Here is a 17,972-nt window from a genome sequence, read left to right as displayed (position 1 = left end):
ATTTGAAACCTTGCTGACAACTGCTCCAAAGAAGGCAGCTAATGGTAGGGAAGAAGATCAAAATTAGTAATGATTGAAATAGACAGAAAATTTTACTAGCTGCAGTTTGACTGAAGTTATCGTCCTGGGTAGAGCTGGATGGGGAACCAATATATTTATGACTGACCCCAAATAGTTTAGATAACGAATTATTTTAATCCAGCTTGTTGCACAATTGTATAAATATTTGTTATGTAAGCATGACTTGTAGCATAATACATAGTATTCCACTATATGCAGTGAATTTCTAATTACTGATTTGTACATCTCAAACAAATTCAAAGATCATTACCTGGTGTGGCAACATAGTATCATCAATTGGAATACCACAAATTCCTATCAGAAATTAAATTGACAAAAATAACTACTTACCAGATAATCAGGTTCCTTGACGTGAGGGAATACACTACCACCTATATGAACCATCCACAGGAACTTATTGATATTGTCACTCGGATAGCCAATAGGACCTGTAAAGTCAAAATTCAGAATATTGTTTTGTTTCCCCAAAGTAAGATAATCTTAGCAACATTAGAAAACCAACCTCCAAATACAACAAGAACATATTTCACATCCAAGGAGTTGAAAATCTCCCAAGCGTACATGCTGGGAGAACATATTATTTTGTTTCCCCAACAAGAACATATTTAGTAAAACAAACATAGAATAACAAAGCGTATATGCTGTTAGGGATAAACTAGGGATAGAATGGACTTACTTTATCATCCACCTCAGTGTTGTGGCTCAACCATGTATAAGCCTCTTGAAAATCATCAAACACATGAAGCCAACTCTGAGAATAAGATGTTATAACAATAGAATGGGCTGAATAAGCTTCTGCTGCTGCCCAGACAGAATGAACCTACAAGGAGATATCTCGGTTATCAGGGAAAGAATGCCAAAAAACAAGAAAGACCGGATGAGAAAAATGATAATAATATCCTCATATTTAAACGCAATAGAAAATACAAGTGAACTAAAAAATTTGAAGTACCTATGGTGTACCAACAAGGTATATAATGGGTAAGAATTGGTTCACTAAAAAATGGTAAGGTTAACACAAAAAGTTGTGTTTGCACAGCAATATGTTCCATTTTTAGGGAAATAACAGAGAGAGAATAGTATCATGGGCACTTCCCATTTTTGCTATTCATAAGGCAAAAAATAATATCACAATCCCAATTTTCACCCCCAAAGAGCAGTAAAATAAAACATAAATGAAAAAGAGAGTCAAAAATTTATTTATCATATTCTCAGATTAAGAAACCTTAGTCTATTAACTGATTTTGTAAAAAAAAAAAAAAATCACTTAGTTTGAATTACCTTAGATCATATGAGATGTTATTCAAGGAGATCAACACCGAAGAGGAGATCGACACTGAAGAGCTGAGACGCCGGAGAGTGATTCACACCACTGTCTTCTTTATGCCGGAGGCTGATTCACGCCGAAAGTGAGAGATTGAGGATCAATCGATTAAGAGAACACAAGGTCTTGAAATCGATCATGATTGCGTGACAGATTGAGATCGAAATCAAGAGACAAAAGATGACAGAAGATTGAGATAGAGAGATTGAAATGAGAGAGAGAGAGAGAGAGAGAGAGAGCATACTAACTGAGGTCACGCGAGAGAGAGGGATCGTACTACGCCGTCGCCGCACCACCGCTAGCCTTCGTCGCTCGTCGACAGAGAGATCATCGTCGGTGAACAATCGAAATCTCTGTGATTGGGAAATCGAAATCTCTGTGATCGTCGGTGAACACAAGCTCAAAATCGTCTCTGAGATTGGGAACTCGAAGTCTCTGAGATTGTGAGGGAGAATGTGTTAGGGATTTGGGGATGATATTTTTGGGGTTTTGATCGACCGCCAATTTGGGTGAAAGGAGGGAGTTGAAAATTCATTACCTTTTGCGACGGTATAGATAAACGGTCACAACTGATAAAATCCAACTATTAAAACGACGCCGTTTTAATAAGGTTTCTTTTGCGACAGTCAATTGCCATCACAAATGCCCACTATTTGCGATGGTAATTTCCACCCGTCTCAAAAGAATTTTTTTTTGCGACGGCACACAATGCGTCGCAAATACTTCCGTGTTTAAGGCACTTTTCCTTGTCTGCTTATTAGCGACGGGGCGATTACCGTCGCAGATACATTTATTTGAGACGGCTTTGAATGCTGTCGCAAAAGCTGACTTTTTGCGACGGTATACACGCCGTCGCAAAAAATTCCGTGTTTTAAAGTCACTTTTCTTGTAGTGATAAAAGATGGTTTTGACTTTTTTTTCTGTAATGAAGTTTCTCTAGCCAGCTAGTTTATTTAGTCTGCAAATAATATATCTTCTTGTTGCCTAGAATTAATCCTTGAAATTAGCTTTTCCTTCTTGTGAACCAATCTTTCTAATTCACTTTGTAGCTCTGTTATGTATTTTAGTACATGTGGTACTGTGGTTAGGATATTTGTAATCAATCAAAAATATAATAATGAAAATTCACCAATATGTGTTGGATTTTAAATGGGAATTATATCTTCTGTTTTTGCGGGGGATTTTAATAGGCTTATGAAAGAAAACTATTTTAGTTGATGTTGAATGTCATTAGTTAAGAATCTAAAAATGCCCGTATTTGGCTTTTTGATTGATGATATTTTGTATAAATAGACTACTTAATCCATTCCACTTGTTCATATTACATATTAAAACTTGTTAAGAAGGTAAAATAATTGAGAGTTAGAAACTGGAAAGTCTGTCTTATCTTTTATTATGTTCAAAGTTGTTGCCACCTATGTATTACGATGATACACACTAGTGTACTGTGATTCAAGGTCAATAATATATAAAAATAAATAAAAATTAAAAAAAATCAGAATAATAGGTGGCAACAACTTTGAACATATAAATCCATCTATTATATCTTTTTCTTTTTTTACATTACTAAAAGAAAAATCAATATAATTATGTCAAAATTATGAGACATGCTATATTTTTTAGAAATCTCAAGGGAGGTCAATGTAATTTACCTCCCAAACTTCATAAAATCTTATTATCCTCTATATAATTTTGAGTATTTGAAGAGACAAAAAAAAACCCCGAAATTTCCAAATAATTTTCTTTTATAAAATTTATGAGTCCGCGGCTGATAGAGTGAATATGAACATGACATTTAGAAGATTAATTGGAAAATTGATCATCTTTTTTTTTATTATTTTTTTTTAATCAATGTTGCAGTACAAAATGCTGATTTTATAGTTTTATTTGTTTATTTATGCCATGCATCAATTCTATTTGAGACAGACATGTAGTGGAGTTGCATATACATAAAACTTGTTTAGACAACTTATAGTGGATGTTGCTTTTGTTTCTCCTCATTTCTGTGTAATGCTTGTCCAATAGTGCTTGTGCTAGGTTGGCCATGTAACAGAGATTAAAAGTGTTTGCTTAGGTCTGCCTTTTCTCTTCTGGTTCGTAAATGCAAATCATTATAAAACTCAAGGTCTGTTTGGTTGTGTGAAGTGGCCTACTTCATTAATATCTCTATTTTGTATTAATAACTTTGAAATCTGTGAGTGTAAATGAATATAATAGTAACTAAGCCTTTAAATGGGTAGGTATTTTGGAGATGAGTAACAGTGATAACGAATGGAATGATGATCATCGTGATGAAGATACTGAAGATGAAGGCAGCACATTGGAAAACCAACAACATAATAACATGCTCTTAGCTACCACTACAAGAATTTACATATTTGCCGACCACTTTTGCCGGCCAAAAAAATTTTAGTCGCAAAAAAATGACATTTGCCGACCAAAATATTAATTAGTCGCGAATGATCATTATTTTTGGCGACCAAAATGAGTTGGTCGCAGAATGTCACATTTTGGCGACCAAAAATGAGTTAGTCGCAGAAATTGGTATGCTTTTGGCGACCAACTTCAAATTTGGTCGCGGAAGGTTACATTTTGGCGACCAAAAAAAATTAGTCGCCAAATTAGTATTTTTAGCGACTAATATTTTAGTCGCCGTTGATTGAGATTTGGCGACTAAAAAAGTTTGTCGGCGAAGGTCCCTTTTCTGCGACTAATCTGATCATTTGGTCGCGAAAAGTGTGGGAGGGAAATTTGAAACATAGAGGGGGGAAATGAAAATTTTTTGCGACAAAAAAATATTTGGTCGTCATTTATAAAACGACGTCGTTTTGTACCCACTCTCAGAATCAAAATTTGGTCGCCATTTATAAAATTTGGTCGCCATTTCTAATCCCCGTCTCTCCTCTCTGTCACCAGCTCGCTCTCTGTGTCTCTGTATATGTTGATCCGCCCTCTCCCTCTCTCTGTATTCTCTCTCTCAATCGGTGGCCACTCTCTCTAGCTCACCGAAGTCCCTCACCACCGTGAAAGCAAAACAAGCTGAGAGAGCTCATAGTGCCGAATAGAGAGAGCGCCAATTTAGTTAGAAACAGAAGCAGAAGAAGAGGGATGACCAATCCACTGTCGTCAGAGACTCTCCGGCCGATCGAAACCTTAGAAATCGAGAACGACCTCTCTCTAGTCCCCCGCATGAAGCTCCTCCTCACTATCCACTGTGCAGACCACTCCGTCAAGCCCCTCGACGAGTGGTAACTCAAGCGCTCCGTCTCTCATCTCTCTTTGAAATAGGTGCGAAACAAGCAAACAACGAACCACTCGCTCGCTCGCTCTCTCTCTCGTCTTTGCGTTCGATTCGAACCCTAGGCACATTGAATCAATCATTCGGAGTCTCTCTCGGGATTGATCAAGACCATTGTTGGGGTTGTGGAGGCTTGTCATTCTCTTGGGGTAATGCACAGAGATCTCAAGCCTGAGAATTTCTTGTTCGATACTCCTGACGAGGGCACCAAGCTCAAGGCCACTGATTTTGGGCTCTCGATTTTCTATAAACCTGGTTGGTTCTTGGGTTCTTCTCACTTTCTTGCTCTGTTTCATTTGGTTAGACATTGTTGATTTTGATTTGTAAATTTGCAATTTCTTGTGTTCTTGTTTGATTTATAACCTTATTGGCAATGGGTGGTCTTGGTTCCTTTCCTTTTCTTACATTTCGTTAATTTTTCATTGTTTACCATGTATTGGGTTTCTATAATTTGACAATTTATTGGGTTATTGACTGTCTGGTTAAATTTTCCATTAAGAGTAGGCTTGAAAAGAGTAGGCTCCGAACTAATGGAGTCTGAGATCAAGGCCCTTATGAATGCAGTAAATAGATTTATCGTGCAGAAGTTTATAGTTTTATTTTTTTTCATTTTCAATTGATTGTCTAGTTAAATTTTCCATTAAATGAGGAACTTTGACAGGCAGATATTGACAACAGTGGAACAATTGACTATGGTGAATTTATTGCTGCTACGTTGCACATAAATAAGATGGATAGAGAAGAGAATTTGATCGCAGCATTCTCTTTCTTTGACAAGGATGGTAGTGGTTATATAACGATTGATGAGCTTCAACAGGCTTGCAGAGACTTTGGTCTAGGTGATGTTCAGTTGGATGATACGGTCACAGAAATTGATCAAGATAATGTGAGTTTCTCTGGTTTTCATAATTCATTTGAGCATATAAAACCTTTGTTTGTTCTCTTGAGCATATAAAACCTTTGTTTCCCCTTAAGTTTTTACATTCAAGTAAAAAAGTTACACTTTTCAAGAAAAATATGATTGGTTTTAACTTTAGTTTGAGAATAAAGTTTATCTGTGTACTATTTATTAATTTTGAATAAAAAATCAAACTATTTATTAATTTTGTATAAAAAATCGTTAAAGTGCTATAGAGCCTCAATTTTTAAAACTGTTAATTACCTCGTTAGAGTAAGTTTTAGGGTGATCTTGTCATGACCCAGATGTAAATTTTTGGAAATTTGTGTTTTAGAGTTAATTTTGTGGTTATCCATATGATACCAATTCTTGTTGTCTATGCTAGTTAGATTGTTTTGATGTTATTTGGATGTTTCTGTTTTTAGTATTATTACCTTTGTAATTGAGTAACCTTGTGATTATTTTGATTTTTGTTTATTTAACTTATGATCTGGTATGTTGTTGTTGGTAATTTTGAGTAGATTGGGGGTTGGCAATATATTGTTTTTCCTGGACGGTATATTTACACTCAGAGGTTCAAAGATGCAAATGTCAATGATAAGGTAAAGTAAAGAATTACCATGATTTTCTGTCTGTCTTTCCTTGTTTTTACCTCTTGTCTAGCATTAATGTGGCTTTCTTTTTCGATTCTTTCTTGAGGATAATGCATTTAACTTAATACTAGAATGGCCTTAATTTAGTCATTTGGATTGCTTTGTCCCCCCCTGGTGAAGCTTATTGGGGTTGCTTTTTGTTTTTTTTCCTCTTTACATTGTGAATCTGTTGTAGAGTGTTTGGTTATACAACATGTGAGGCAAAAACAACTTAAATTAGCTGAAAAAACTGACAATTACGAAGTTGAGGAGGAAATGCTTTTAACTTATGGTTTGTAATTGTTAACTTTCTGCTTGAAAAAAGCTGCACCAAACAGGTTTGTTGTCTGTTTGGACCGATTGTTATTTTGTTGATTTGAGTAGCATGGGTTAGAATTTGTCCATAACTTCATTTACTATGTGCTTCCAATATTTTGGTTTTCCAAATGTTTATCATTGATTTTCTTTTTACCTTTGGAGCTGAATCAAATTTAGGAAAGCCATATTCAATCACCAATATTCTGTCATTTGTCCAGCCGTTCAAGCAATGAAAACCATTTTTTCCTCTAATGATGAACTAAGGATATCCTAATTATATATTGGGGTGATAGTAGGGACTTTTTGGCTTTACATTCACAGAAATAACAATTTCGATCAGATAATGTGGGGTTTTCGAGAAATGGTTACTCGAAGAGTGGTTTGAGACATGAAGCAATGCCCTTTCTGATAGGATATGCTGTTGTAAGTTTTAGATAAGGGTGACTGAACTTACCTAATGTTGATAAGTTGGACCTCTACTTATTCTGCTATTGACGTAAGAAATTTTGTTTATACTAGCTCCCTTTTTTTGGTTGATTCTCCTCTCTCCTCTCTCATCTCTCTTTGATTTTGATTTTCATTAAGGTGTTAGGAACTCTCGCAAAATATATGCACTAGCTCAGCTGTTCCTTTTTTTCATGACTGGTCAATAATTAATCAATTCTGTGATATGAATTGATTTGTGCAGTGATATAATAACGTTGTTCTGTGATATGAATTGATTTGTGCAGTGATGGTTGGTGGATCAGATACCTTATCCTGTGCTCAATGTGGCAAACCTGCCCATCTTCAGTATGATATTATATTTTTGTATTCTCTTCGATTTTATTCTCAACCATACATTATACATCACATACACACACAAGCACAGTTCAATGTATACTTGGATTGGGATGTTTTTTTATCAATAAACAATTAGGTCATTGATCAACTTCAACAAGCAATTAACGGTGGTATGGATTTGATCATTGATCAACTTCTATGACTTTGTGGTCCTAAAATTATCACTTGCAAATGTAAATCACCTATATTTTACGAACATTGAGAGACATGTTCCACTTTATCAGCATTTAAAGTGCTTGTTGAATGAACATTGAGAGACATGTTCCACATTACGCATCTTGAGCCAGTAATGTGCTTCTCCAAGACAAAAAGACTGAGGAGATTATTGTGTTACTAGTTGTGAGGTTGTGATTTAATCAGATTTATAAATCCTAACAAAAACATAAATGTTATTTTCCATCGCACTGACCTCATTGCCAGGTGAATAGCAGATGCTACAGCTAGAAGTCAAAACTATCCCACTCTGAAGCTTAAACTGTGAGTATCTTGATCAGTGAAGTGCCAAACAGGTAATTTGAAATTTTTAATTTCCAAACCACGCAGACAAATTATGTTGCATTTTTATTTGCATCTTTTGATATCTATATATAGTGATTTTATTTTTTATTTTATCTTGTCTCTGTAGTGAATAATTAAGGTTTAATGGGTACTACTGGTTGTAGTCTAAATTTTCTCCATGAATTTTCATTAATAGTTTAACTGTGTGGATCTTTCCTTTGCTCAGTAGCTCTTTTTTCCAATTGTCCAAGGTCATTGAAGCTTTTGTTCACTTCACCAATCAATCAACAATCCCATAAGCTTTTAATAACTGTATAAGAAGCTGAGACCATTGGTTATGGGAGTTCGTTAAATATTCATTACTTTTATGAAATTTAGCAACAGTTAGAAACAAAGTAAATGGAGAAATATAGCCAGAGAAATGTCATCTTTCATTTCATTAGAGCTAAGAAAAAATGTAAACTTTTTATCCATTCATGACCCAAAAAAAAAAAATTTGTTTCCTGTTTTGTTGCCTTTCTCTGGCTTCTCTGATGGATTTTTTTCTTTCAGTTGGGAGCAACTGCTGTCAATTTGGTTGCTGGAGAAAAACCTGCTGATGTTTACTCAGGAATAGCTGCTAGGTAAGTAGCTTTTTCACAATGCAATAGTTATGAGCATTATCAATTTCTCTTTTCTACATGGATTCTTTCCAAACCCCTTCCTTTTGTAAGCTTCTCTTTATTGGTAATTCTGTGCCTGATTGGCCCAGTTCTTATGCAGGCAGTTTCTAGAAGAGCCACCTTTCATGAAACAATTAGAGACTATGAACAACCAGCCAATGACATTCATAGACTGATCTCTCTTCTTGAAAAGCAATCACAAGAAAAGGTTCAACAGTGTGGCTCTGGCGGCAATGTTAAAGAATTAAGACAAGCTCGTCGTCACGTATCCTCAGTGGAAGAAAAGGCTAAAAATGGAATCTCCTTGGATCATTACCTCATTTTGTAAGTCCTCTGCATTTGTGTTTCCTTATGATATATTTTATTTCCATGGACTTGGATTTCTGTTATGGAACTTGATTTATTACATAGATTTTGATTGCATATTGATATTTCGTATTTTTATTTTTATTTTGTAGTTTACGTTAAGTTGTGACTGATCTATCTACATTTTGCATATTTGATTTTCACACACTTTTTGATGAATTTTAGCATTTTGGAATCTAGCTTGAAAAGTTCCTTATTCTGCCCCATTATTTAAGTTTATCTTTTCATTCATTTTCAGATCATATTTTAATGCGTGTTAATTGCAAATGATGTTTGGTGTTGGAAAGATGTTACAAACAAAATATATAAGCACATGTTGCATAATCAACCATTTCTTTGTAAGTTTTTTTATTGAAATAAAAAAGAAATCTAGTAATTAACTCATGTTTTTCGGCTTGAGTGTCAGGTGTACAAATTTAATTCTAGCTGGACCAACAGCATGGGATGGTCCTAAATCTAATTTTTTTTTTTTTAATTCCTATAGTCAGTTATCTGGATATGATGACAGTTTCTTTTTGTACAATATATATCATGTACTATGTATTACTGGTTGTACCCCTTTTGGCACCATTAGTTAATGATCTTTTACTTATAACTTAATCCCCCCCAAAAAATGGTGCTAAAATATGCAAACTATATGTAATGCATGTGAATTTGACAAGTAGTTCATTTTTCTTTTAGAAACATGAGCACATACAATTAGAACATACTGGAGAAATCTGGAATTAACTTTCTACTCTGTGTTTTATCTAGAATGTTGCCATCTCTTTCAACCCTTACTCTGATGATTCTTCCTATTGTATCCAAGTGGAGTTGTCATGTTACTTTTGTGAGATTGAAGTCGTTGAGGCTACCATTGTGATTGTGACCTAATAACTCTCTGAGTATTGTGAGCTTCTAAAGTCATTTCTTATTACAGGGGAATTAAACCGTCTGATGCAGCATCCGAAATAAAAAAGGCATATCGGAAAGCAGCACTGAGACATCATCCAGACAAGGTCTTTGGATTTCTTCAGTTGTTTGTTATCACTCTGTCATCCTTGTCATTCTTTTTAATGAGTTTATGTTAATATAGGTTGGTTAATTCCTGGCAAGAAATGGAGATGATGGACAACTCTGGAAGGAAATAGCTGACGAAGTGCACGAGGATGCTGATAGACTTTTTAAAATGATCGGAGAGGCATATGCTGTGCCTTCAGATCCAACCAAGGTATGCTATTAGCAAAATATGTTTAACTAGATGAGGTTTTCTGTGAGATGTGGGCCGGGAACCTTGAGTTTATTTAGCATATTGTGTTTTTAAACTGATCTGCTTATTGTGTTCTTTCATAATCATGTGTAGTGATCTTGATTTGCATGTTTTGGTCTTTCATTCTGTCGAATAGTCTTAAATACATAAATTTATATAAGCTACAAGTTCACCAGATAGTTTCAGACTGAAATAATTGGATCATTATCCTCTCCATTCGTGTCCTTTCGATCTTGTGAATCTCAGATACAATCAGATATAGCATACATGAAGAATAAACAGTAATCTGACTACTCAATGCTTTAATACCTCCATGCTAAACACTTGACTCATGAATAATAGATGCGATCTGGGGATAAATGTTTCCTAGTAAGCATTTTTGTGGTAAAAAGAATGGTTATAATCCAAGAAGCACGGACACGGACACGGACATGGATACGTGACACGACACGAATACGACACGGACACGGCGACATGGCAATTTTCAAAAAATACAATACACGACACATGTGGCAGCAGTGTGGGTCTGTCCCTCTTCTTTTCTTTTTTTTTCTTCTTTATTTTCCTTTGGTGGTCCGCATGATCTGTCTGGCTTCAGTGTGTGCTCCAGATCTGTCTGGCTTTTTCCTGATCTGTCAATCATCCTGATCTGTCTGGATGGTCATCCTGATCTGTCTGGATGCTTGTTTTTGGAGTGTACTGGTGGTCTGCATGATCTGTCTGGCTTCAGTGTGTGCTTCAGAACCTTTTAATTTTGATGGGTTGATGACTTTCCAGGTCAGCTTTGTAAATTCGATTGCGACAATTAAGGGTGGGACTCATGTTGATTATGTTACCAACCAGATTACAAACTATGTAATGAGTATTGTTAATAAAAAGAATAAGAATGCTAATCTCAAAGCCCACGCAGTGAAGATCCATGTATGGGTTTTTGTCAATGCTCTTATTGACAACCCAGCTTTTGATTCTCAAACCAAAGAGACTTTCACAATTCGCCAAAGTAGTTTTGGGTCAAAATGTGAACTTTCACAGGAGTTCCTGAAGAAAGGTTTGTTCTATTATTTTGAAATCTTTATTATTATTATTATTATTATAAATTTCAAAAAATAAAAGTTGTTTACTCCTTTTGTGAGCGTAATTTTGATGCTTTTGTGGTCAATTCTCCTGCAGTGTCCAAGTCTGGAATAGTGGAAATTCTTATTATGTTTCTATTCCTAAAGTATAAAAGGAAAGAGAATTAGAAATGGATATATTCATGAAATGGTAACCAATTGAAGATAAGTGAAGTGAGAACATACTAAGATGGACTACTTGTATTACTGTACTCTCTCTCTCTCTCTCTCCCTCTCTCTCTCTCTCTCTCTCAATGGACTACTGCTCTTTAGAATATTTGAAGCCTTATCTAAAATTTTCAAGGTCATGTATCTAGTTGCTGTTGATGGTGTACATATCTATCACAGTTTGTATTTTGATATTAGCGTTTTCATAATAATTTATCTTTCTATTCATTACTTTCTTTTTTTTATGTTTTTCAACTTAAACATCTAAAGTCAATAAATCAATGCTTGCATTTCTGATAGATTCTATATTCAATGAAACAGGCCCCTGCACTTTTCAAAGGGATTGGCCATTTATTAAATTCTGCCAATAACTTGGTAAGGTTAAAGGTCTTTTTGTTTGTCTTTTGCTTTATCTAGTTTTATGTCCTAGTTAGAAGCATGCACATAGAGTGACTCAAAGTGTTCGGTGGATTTGTGTTGAGGAATTCACTTTTGTGACATCTTATGTAATTTGTAGGCTATGAAAGTTCTTGGAGCCTCTCCTTCTGCATATTCTGCTAATCCAAAATCCAAGTTGTCAAATCCTCCGTCCCTTACCGGATCTGCTATATCATTGGTTTCAGTTGTGCAGGTCATTTTTTGTTGTTTTTTTTCTTTCTACCTTGGAGTTTGTTTAAGCGATCTCTGTAATGCTTTTTGCCTATATCTGCTGATCAAAAAATGCTATATGCCTATATCTTAACATTTTTAGTTAATTTCTTGTGAAATATTTCTGGAAAAAAAATTCTTATTGGCAGGGATGTCTGAACTTCATATTCTTTAACATTTGTTTTGGGTGCTTTGACCATCTAATATATATTTGCCCATAACTGAAATAAGTAATTCATGAATGGTTTGCATTTGCATTAATCATTTCCTGCACCAATTTCTTTTTTATGTGGTTTCACTTTGGAACTTTAACTATAGTTGACAAAGGTCGAAGTCTTTTTTATTTTTTATTTTTCTTTCACTATTGTAAATAAATAAATGCTTACTTTTTGGTTGAGATCTACCAAACTTATAGTTAAATCATATTTGTTGACAACGGTCCAAGTCTTTGTTTAGATATTTTAAGTGGATAAATGCTAACTTTTTGTATTGAGATCTACCAAACTTGAATCATATTTGTTAAAAATTCTTATATGGTGCAGGAATTTTGTTTTCTATTATTATTTTTAAGGAAAACTTATCAGATGTATTCATTCATATCATATCTGGTAGGTAGGGTAGCAGAATGGATGAATATGCTTTCCCTTGATGTCTTGGGAAAGAGAACGGAAAGGAGGCACAAATGTTATGCCACCTTATTTATGTGAACTGCAAATTTATATTTTTTTTTGGTACACGTTAATCTTTTGTGTGTGATTACTTAGATTAGGGGCCTTGATCATCAGTGCTGATTGAATGTCTGCTCAAGCTGCTCATCTACAACCCAAAGTTTAATCTAAAGCTAAGACCATCAGAATCATTCATGTTTTAATTAATCTGTGGTATTATTCGTTAAAATAAACTTTACCAACTTTATTAAAAAATCATATATAAAAGTGAACTGAATCAATGGAGCTTTGATAGTTAACTATGCCTGTATTTGTTATGGTTGTTAGCTTATTAATCATCGTGTACTGAAATTTGCAGGTACAGCAACAGGTACAGTTTTATTATGCCAGGTAGTTGTCTCAATACGATGTACATGTTTATAGGATTTAATTGATTTTTGCAAAGATATGGGTTTGCAATCCAGTGTTGCTGCCACTATCATGCTTCTCTGATAAATTTTCCAATTCTATTTCTTTATTAGGTGCCTTACATCACTATTGCTTTGATGGATACGAAGCGTGGCACGGAAGGGCGCAAGGATTTTTTGATTGGCTATCAAGGCAACTTAGTGGATTAAGCAATTTTCCTGATGCTGTAAATCTGAATTATGTATTGTTTCAATTTGTTATGCTAGATGGATGTGACTTGTGAATGAAAACTTAGAATAGTTGTATTGTGTCGAATGTTAATGAATTATGTATTGTGTCGAATGTTAATGATTCAGTTAATTTGAATGATGCTTTAAAATTATAGGTTTATTATGAATTGAATGAATTATTAGGAATTACAGGCGTATTGTTTTCTTGCTTTGGCGACCAATTTATTAGTCGCGACAAATAAATTATTTTTTTTCGCAAAAAATGACAATTGCCGACCAAGAGTTTTGGTCGCAAAAAATACATCTATTGCCGACCAAAACAGCTCTTGGTCGTGGAAACTCACTTTTGCCGACCAAAAGTTTTGGTCGCGAAAAGTAACAAATGGCGACCAAAACCTTTTTTGGTCGTGGAATGTCACAATTGACGACCAAACTTTTTGGTCGCGGAATGTCACGATTGGCGACTAAAATTTTTTGGTCGCGGAATGTCACAATTGGCGACCAAACTTTTTGGTCGTTGAATGTGATAATTGGCGACCAAACTTTTTGGTCGGGAAAATATCACTTTTCGCGACGAAAGTGTTTTGGCGACAAAATAAATTAGTCGCGGTAATTAAATATTTAGCGACCAAAAATTTAGTCGCGAAATCTAACTTTTGCCGACCAACCACAATTTTGGTCGCGAATTACTTTTGCCGACCCTCAATTGGCGACCAAAGTAGCGACCAAAAAAATTGGTCGCGGATCACTTTTGCCGACCAAAAATTGACTTTTAGCGACTAATTTTTTTGTTGCCAAAAGTGTTAATTCTTGTAGTGTACGGCGGCAGCAGTTGCAGTGACATATGCGACAAATTATTTGATAAAAGAACCATGTAAGACATTTAGTTTAATAGGGGGGAAGTGGATGGTAGAATTACAAGAAAGGAATTGGACAAGAATATTTGAAAATTTTCAAATGGAAAGAGAGGTATTTTATCAATTATGTGATTTGTTACATACAAAGTATGGCCTTGAAATTGGACGAAAAGTCTCGGTTCAGGAGCAGGTTACAATATTTTTGTATATTGTTGGCAGTGACATTTGAAACAGAAATGCCCAAGAAAGATTTCAACATTCCGGCTAGACTATTTCAAAATACTTCAAAAATGTGTTAAAAGCTATTACAATGATGTCTATTGATTGGATAAGGCCTCAACCGAGAAATGATGTGCATCCATATATTCGAAAGAAGCGCAAATATTATCCTCATTTCAAGGTAAAAAAATAATTACAAATGGAACTTCGATGTTACATATAATAATGTTGGTTGGATATTTCTAATAATCTGTGGCTAAAAATAATTTTATGAACTATTTTGTAATAGGATTGTATTGAAGCAATTGACGGAACACACATCAAAGCATATATATCTCCAGATAAGCAATCTCGTTTAATAGGTAGAAAGGGGAATGCAACTCAAAACATAATGGCCGCATGTGACTTTGATATGTGTTTCACCTTTTGCTTATCAGGATGGGAAAGAAGTGCACACGATACTCAGATCTTCTTGGATACAATTAGGAATCCTAGTTATAATTTTCCAAAACCACAAGGAGGTAATTGTTTTATATTCATTGCTACAATAGATGCACCACACTCACATCTCCATATTTATTTTTACATTTGTAATTGCTTACTTTAATTTCATTTTGCCATTTTAAAATAGATGAGTTTTACTTGGTGGATGCTGGGTATCCAAACATGAAAGGATATCTTGCACCTTACAAAGCAGAGAGATATCATCTAGCTCAATTTGAACATGGTCAACCCCCTCAAAATGCACAAGAAAAATTTAACCAAGCACATTCATCACTTAGAAGTGTAATAGAAAAAACGCTTGGGGTTTGGAAAGCAAGATGGCTGATGATAAAGGATATCCCACCAAACTACAACTAGGTGACCCAAGTCAAACTTGTTTGTGCAACAATGGCAATTCATAATTTCATCCGACGAAGTGAGTTCCGCGATATTGCATTTGACTCTTATGATAGATTCGTGGATTATGTGCCTAATGAAAAGAAAGGATCTTCGTCTCAACAAGCACGCCATGGAAATGATGCTGACTGTGATGTCAACAAGATGGAAGTGAGTAGACATAATATTTGTATGTCAATTTGTCGACGAAATTAGGAAATCTTTAAATATGTAGGAAGTTTTATTTTTATTGCTTTAATAGTAATTTATTGTATTTTTATTGCAATGATATTTTTTTTGTTTCCTTCTCAACTCAATATTATTACCAAAAAAAATTTAAAAATTAAAAAAATAAAAAAATAAATTTGAGGTAATGAAATGTACCAAATTAGGTAATAATTAATCAACTTCCATTAATGAAATAACTTTTTCAAAATTTAAAGAGAAAAAAATGACAAAATTACAAATTTTCTGTTCATAAAGGCAAAAATGACAATTACACAGCAAAAACTATTTTACAGCTTATTTACCAAACACTACTCTGCTACTTAAATCTATAATCCCACAGCTACACCAAACAGGTTACCAGCTTATACTCACAGCTATAAGCTATAATCTATAATCACTTTCCCACAGCTCTACGAAACGGGGCCATTGACCATTCAGTAACAATTGGCCCATATACTCTAATTCCTTATATCAGCTAAGGCAAAACCGTAGGGAAGAGTTTCTTTGTTAGTGTTCTATTAGGGAAGAGTAATTATCAAGTTTCAAATCCAGCTCCCAAAAAGCAAAAGAGCAATCAGGATCAAAAACTTCAATAGCCTAAATGTGAGGTCTAACTAAATCTAACAGGGACTTCGAAAATCCAGGTGTAGGAAAGGTAGTTACTCCTCTGCCACTGGTAGATTTAACATTATTTTTGAGATTTTGAGCAGCTGGCCCAGTTGTAGCAGCACTTTCTCTTTCTGTCATAAGTCGAAAAGCAACATTTCAAATAAGGCCACCATTATATGGAAAACATAGAAGAGTATGCAGAAGTTAAAAGAAACATACCACGCCGAAGGTCTTCGTCAAATTTTTTCAGATATTGATCAAATTTTTTCAGGGAAATTCTACTATACACACCCCTTACCATATGCTATTTTCTTCTTTAGTTATGACCAATTAACTTCTTTAGTTATGATTTTATTTTAATTATGACTCATGAAATCTTTGGTTATTATTTTTTTTATTTTAATTTATAAGTTGTGACTCAGAAAGTATGGTGTTATGCCATTGTCTTCTTTAGTTATAAGGTGCATACAGTACACACCATTCATATGTACCATAGTCTTTCCCAAGAATTCAATCTATTTTCAAATAGAATCAAGATGGGTGGATGTCTAGAATGGAGAGTCTATGTGAGACTCAATCTAATAAAGACCAAGAAATATACTCAAGAACAAATTTAATTAAGAGCTTCATTATAGAAATCAGACATAATCATTAAACATGGAGTGATGAAATCCTTAAAGGGCCCTACTTGTAGAATTGTATGGTGCAGAAAATAAATATATTCCTCAAAAGGGATATAACTCAAGTTATATTCAATAAACAATAGGCAGGTTATAAACAGTTGACTATTACTTGCAGAATAGGTTACAAATAATAAATTACTTGACTACAACTTAAAACATGTCTACAAGTCACTCTTTCCCTAGTTCAAGCTGCAACTACTGAATGCTCTTCATAGAGTAATCAGTGTGGTAATTTATTTCAGTATGGAGATGGAAACGGAACATGTGGTTATTATTTAACTGATTTGCTGTATTTAAATTTTTACACAAATATGGGGGCTTATTTAGTTGCCAACTCTTCTACTTCAACTATTTTTGGGCAAGTTGTTGATGTTAACACTATTGGACACACACTATGTTATCGACTTAGAAAGTCCTTAATTTTACCAAATATTACCAAAAATGTTCTTAGGTCATAATAAATGAAGTTATGAGTTCATAGAAACATTAAATCAATCATTTAGTACAAAAGCAAACAACCCATATCCAAATTCAGCTAAGCATTGATATAAAACTAAAAAAACCCAAATCAAAGATCTAACAAAATATAACACACCAATTCCCAATTCAAATGAATTGATTGAGCTCAGATACCAAAACAGAGAGGGAGAAACGCAAAATCAAAGAGCGATCAGAATCGATGAACACTCACTGTAGACACCCCATTTTTGACCGACCTTAAGACTCAGACGTCACCAATTGAGCGCTCGGTGATAGTGCATGTTGTGCTCGTTTCAAGGTTTCAGAGTTCTTGGCTGAGAGCCTCGCCTCCGGACCTCGGGATCCTTTGTACTTTGACTCGATCAGCGGACCAAGTTTTGTTTTCTCTTCCCGGAGGGAGGAAGAGGTCTTGTAGACCATCTCTCAGTGGTCGTAGGCTATTTTTCGTGGTCATAGGCTACTGTTCCCATTTGGAGACTAGTTTCTGATTTTTGGAGCCGTCAACCGTGTGCCTTGGCACGAGACCGCTTAACATTCTCCGTTTGGCACGATTTTTGGAACACACCTCGTTTCCTCTATCTAGGGAGACACTGTGGCCCGAGAGACCATTTTTG

General features: G+C 34.8%; 1 protein-coding gene across 1 annotated transcript; it reads left to right on the top strand.

Annotated features, from left to right (window-relative positions):
* Positions 1 to 4,820: 4,820 nt before the first annotated feature.
* On the top strand, positions 4,821 to 12,102 carry LOC114304307 (calcium-dependent protein kinase SK5-like). The gene is made up of 10 exons (XM_082886577.1): positions 4,821 to 4,958; positions 5,365 to 5,589; positions 6,123 to 6,203; positions 7,283 to 7,903; positions 8,445 to 8,519; positions 8,659 to 8,878; positions 9,840 to 9,918; positions 9,996 to 10,130; positions 11,771 to 11,824; positions 11,967 to 12,102. Exons 2-4 carry the CDS (start codon positions 5,434 to 5,436, stop codon positions 7,283 to 7,285), a joined length of 240 nt encoding a protein of 79 aa, XP_082742703.1. The 5' UTR covers positions 4,821 to 4,958; positions 5,365 to 5,433; the 3' UTR covers positions 7,286 to 7,903; positions 8,445 to 8,519; positions 8,659 to 8,878; positions 9,840 to 9,918; positions 9,996 to 10,130; positions 11,771 to 11,824; positions 11,967 to 12,102.
* Positions 12,103 to 17,972: the final 5,870 nt, after the last annotated feature.

This window comes from Camellia sinensis, chromosome 9, assembly GCF_055761805.1.
Source record: "Camellia sinensis isolate YWXY chromosome 9, ASM5576180v1, whole genome shotgun sequence".
In the NCBI taxonomy this organism is placed as follows: Eukaryota; Viridiplantae; Streptophyta; class Magnoliopsida; order Ericales; family Theaceae; genus Camellia; species Camellia sinensis.
Note: the sequence above shows the minus strand (reverse complement) of the source record. Positions and strands in the feature narration are given on the sequence as shown.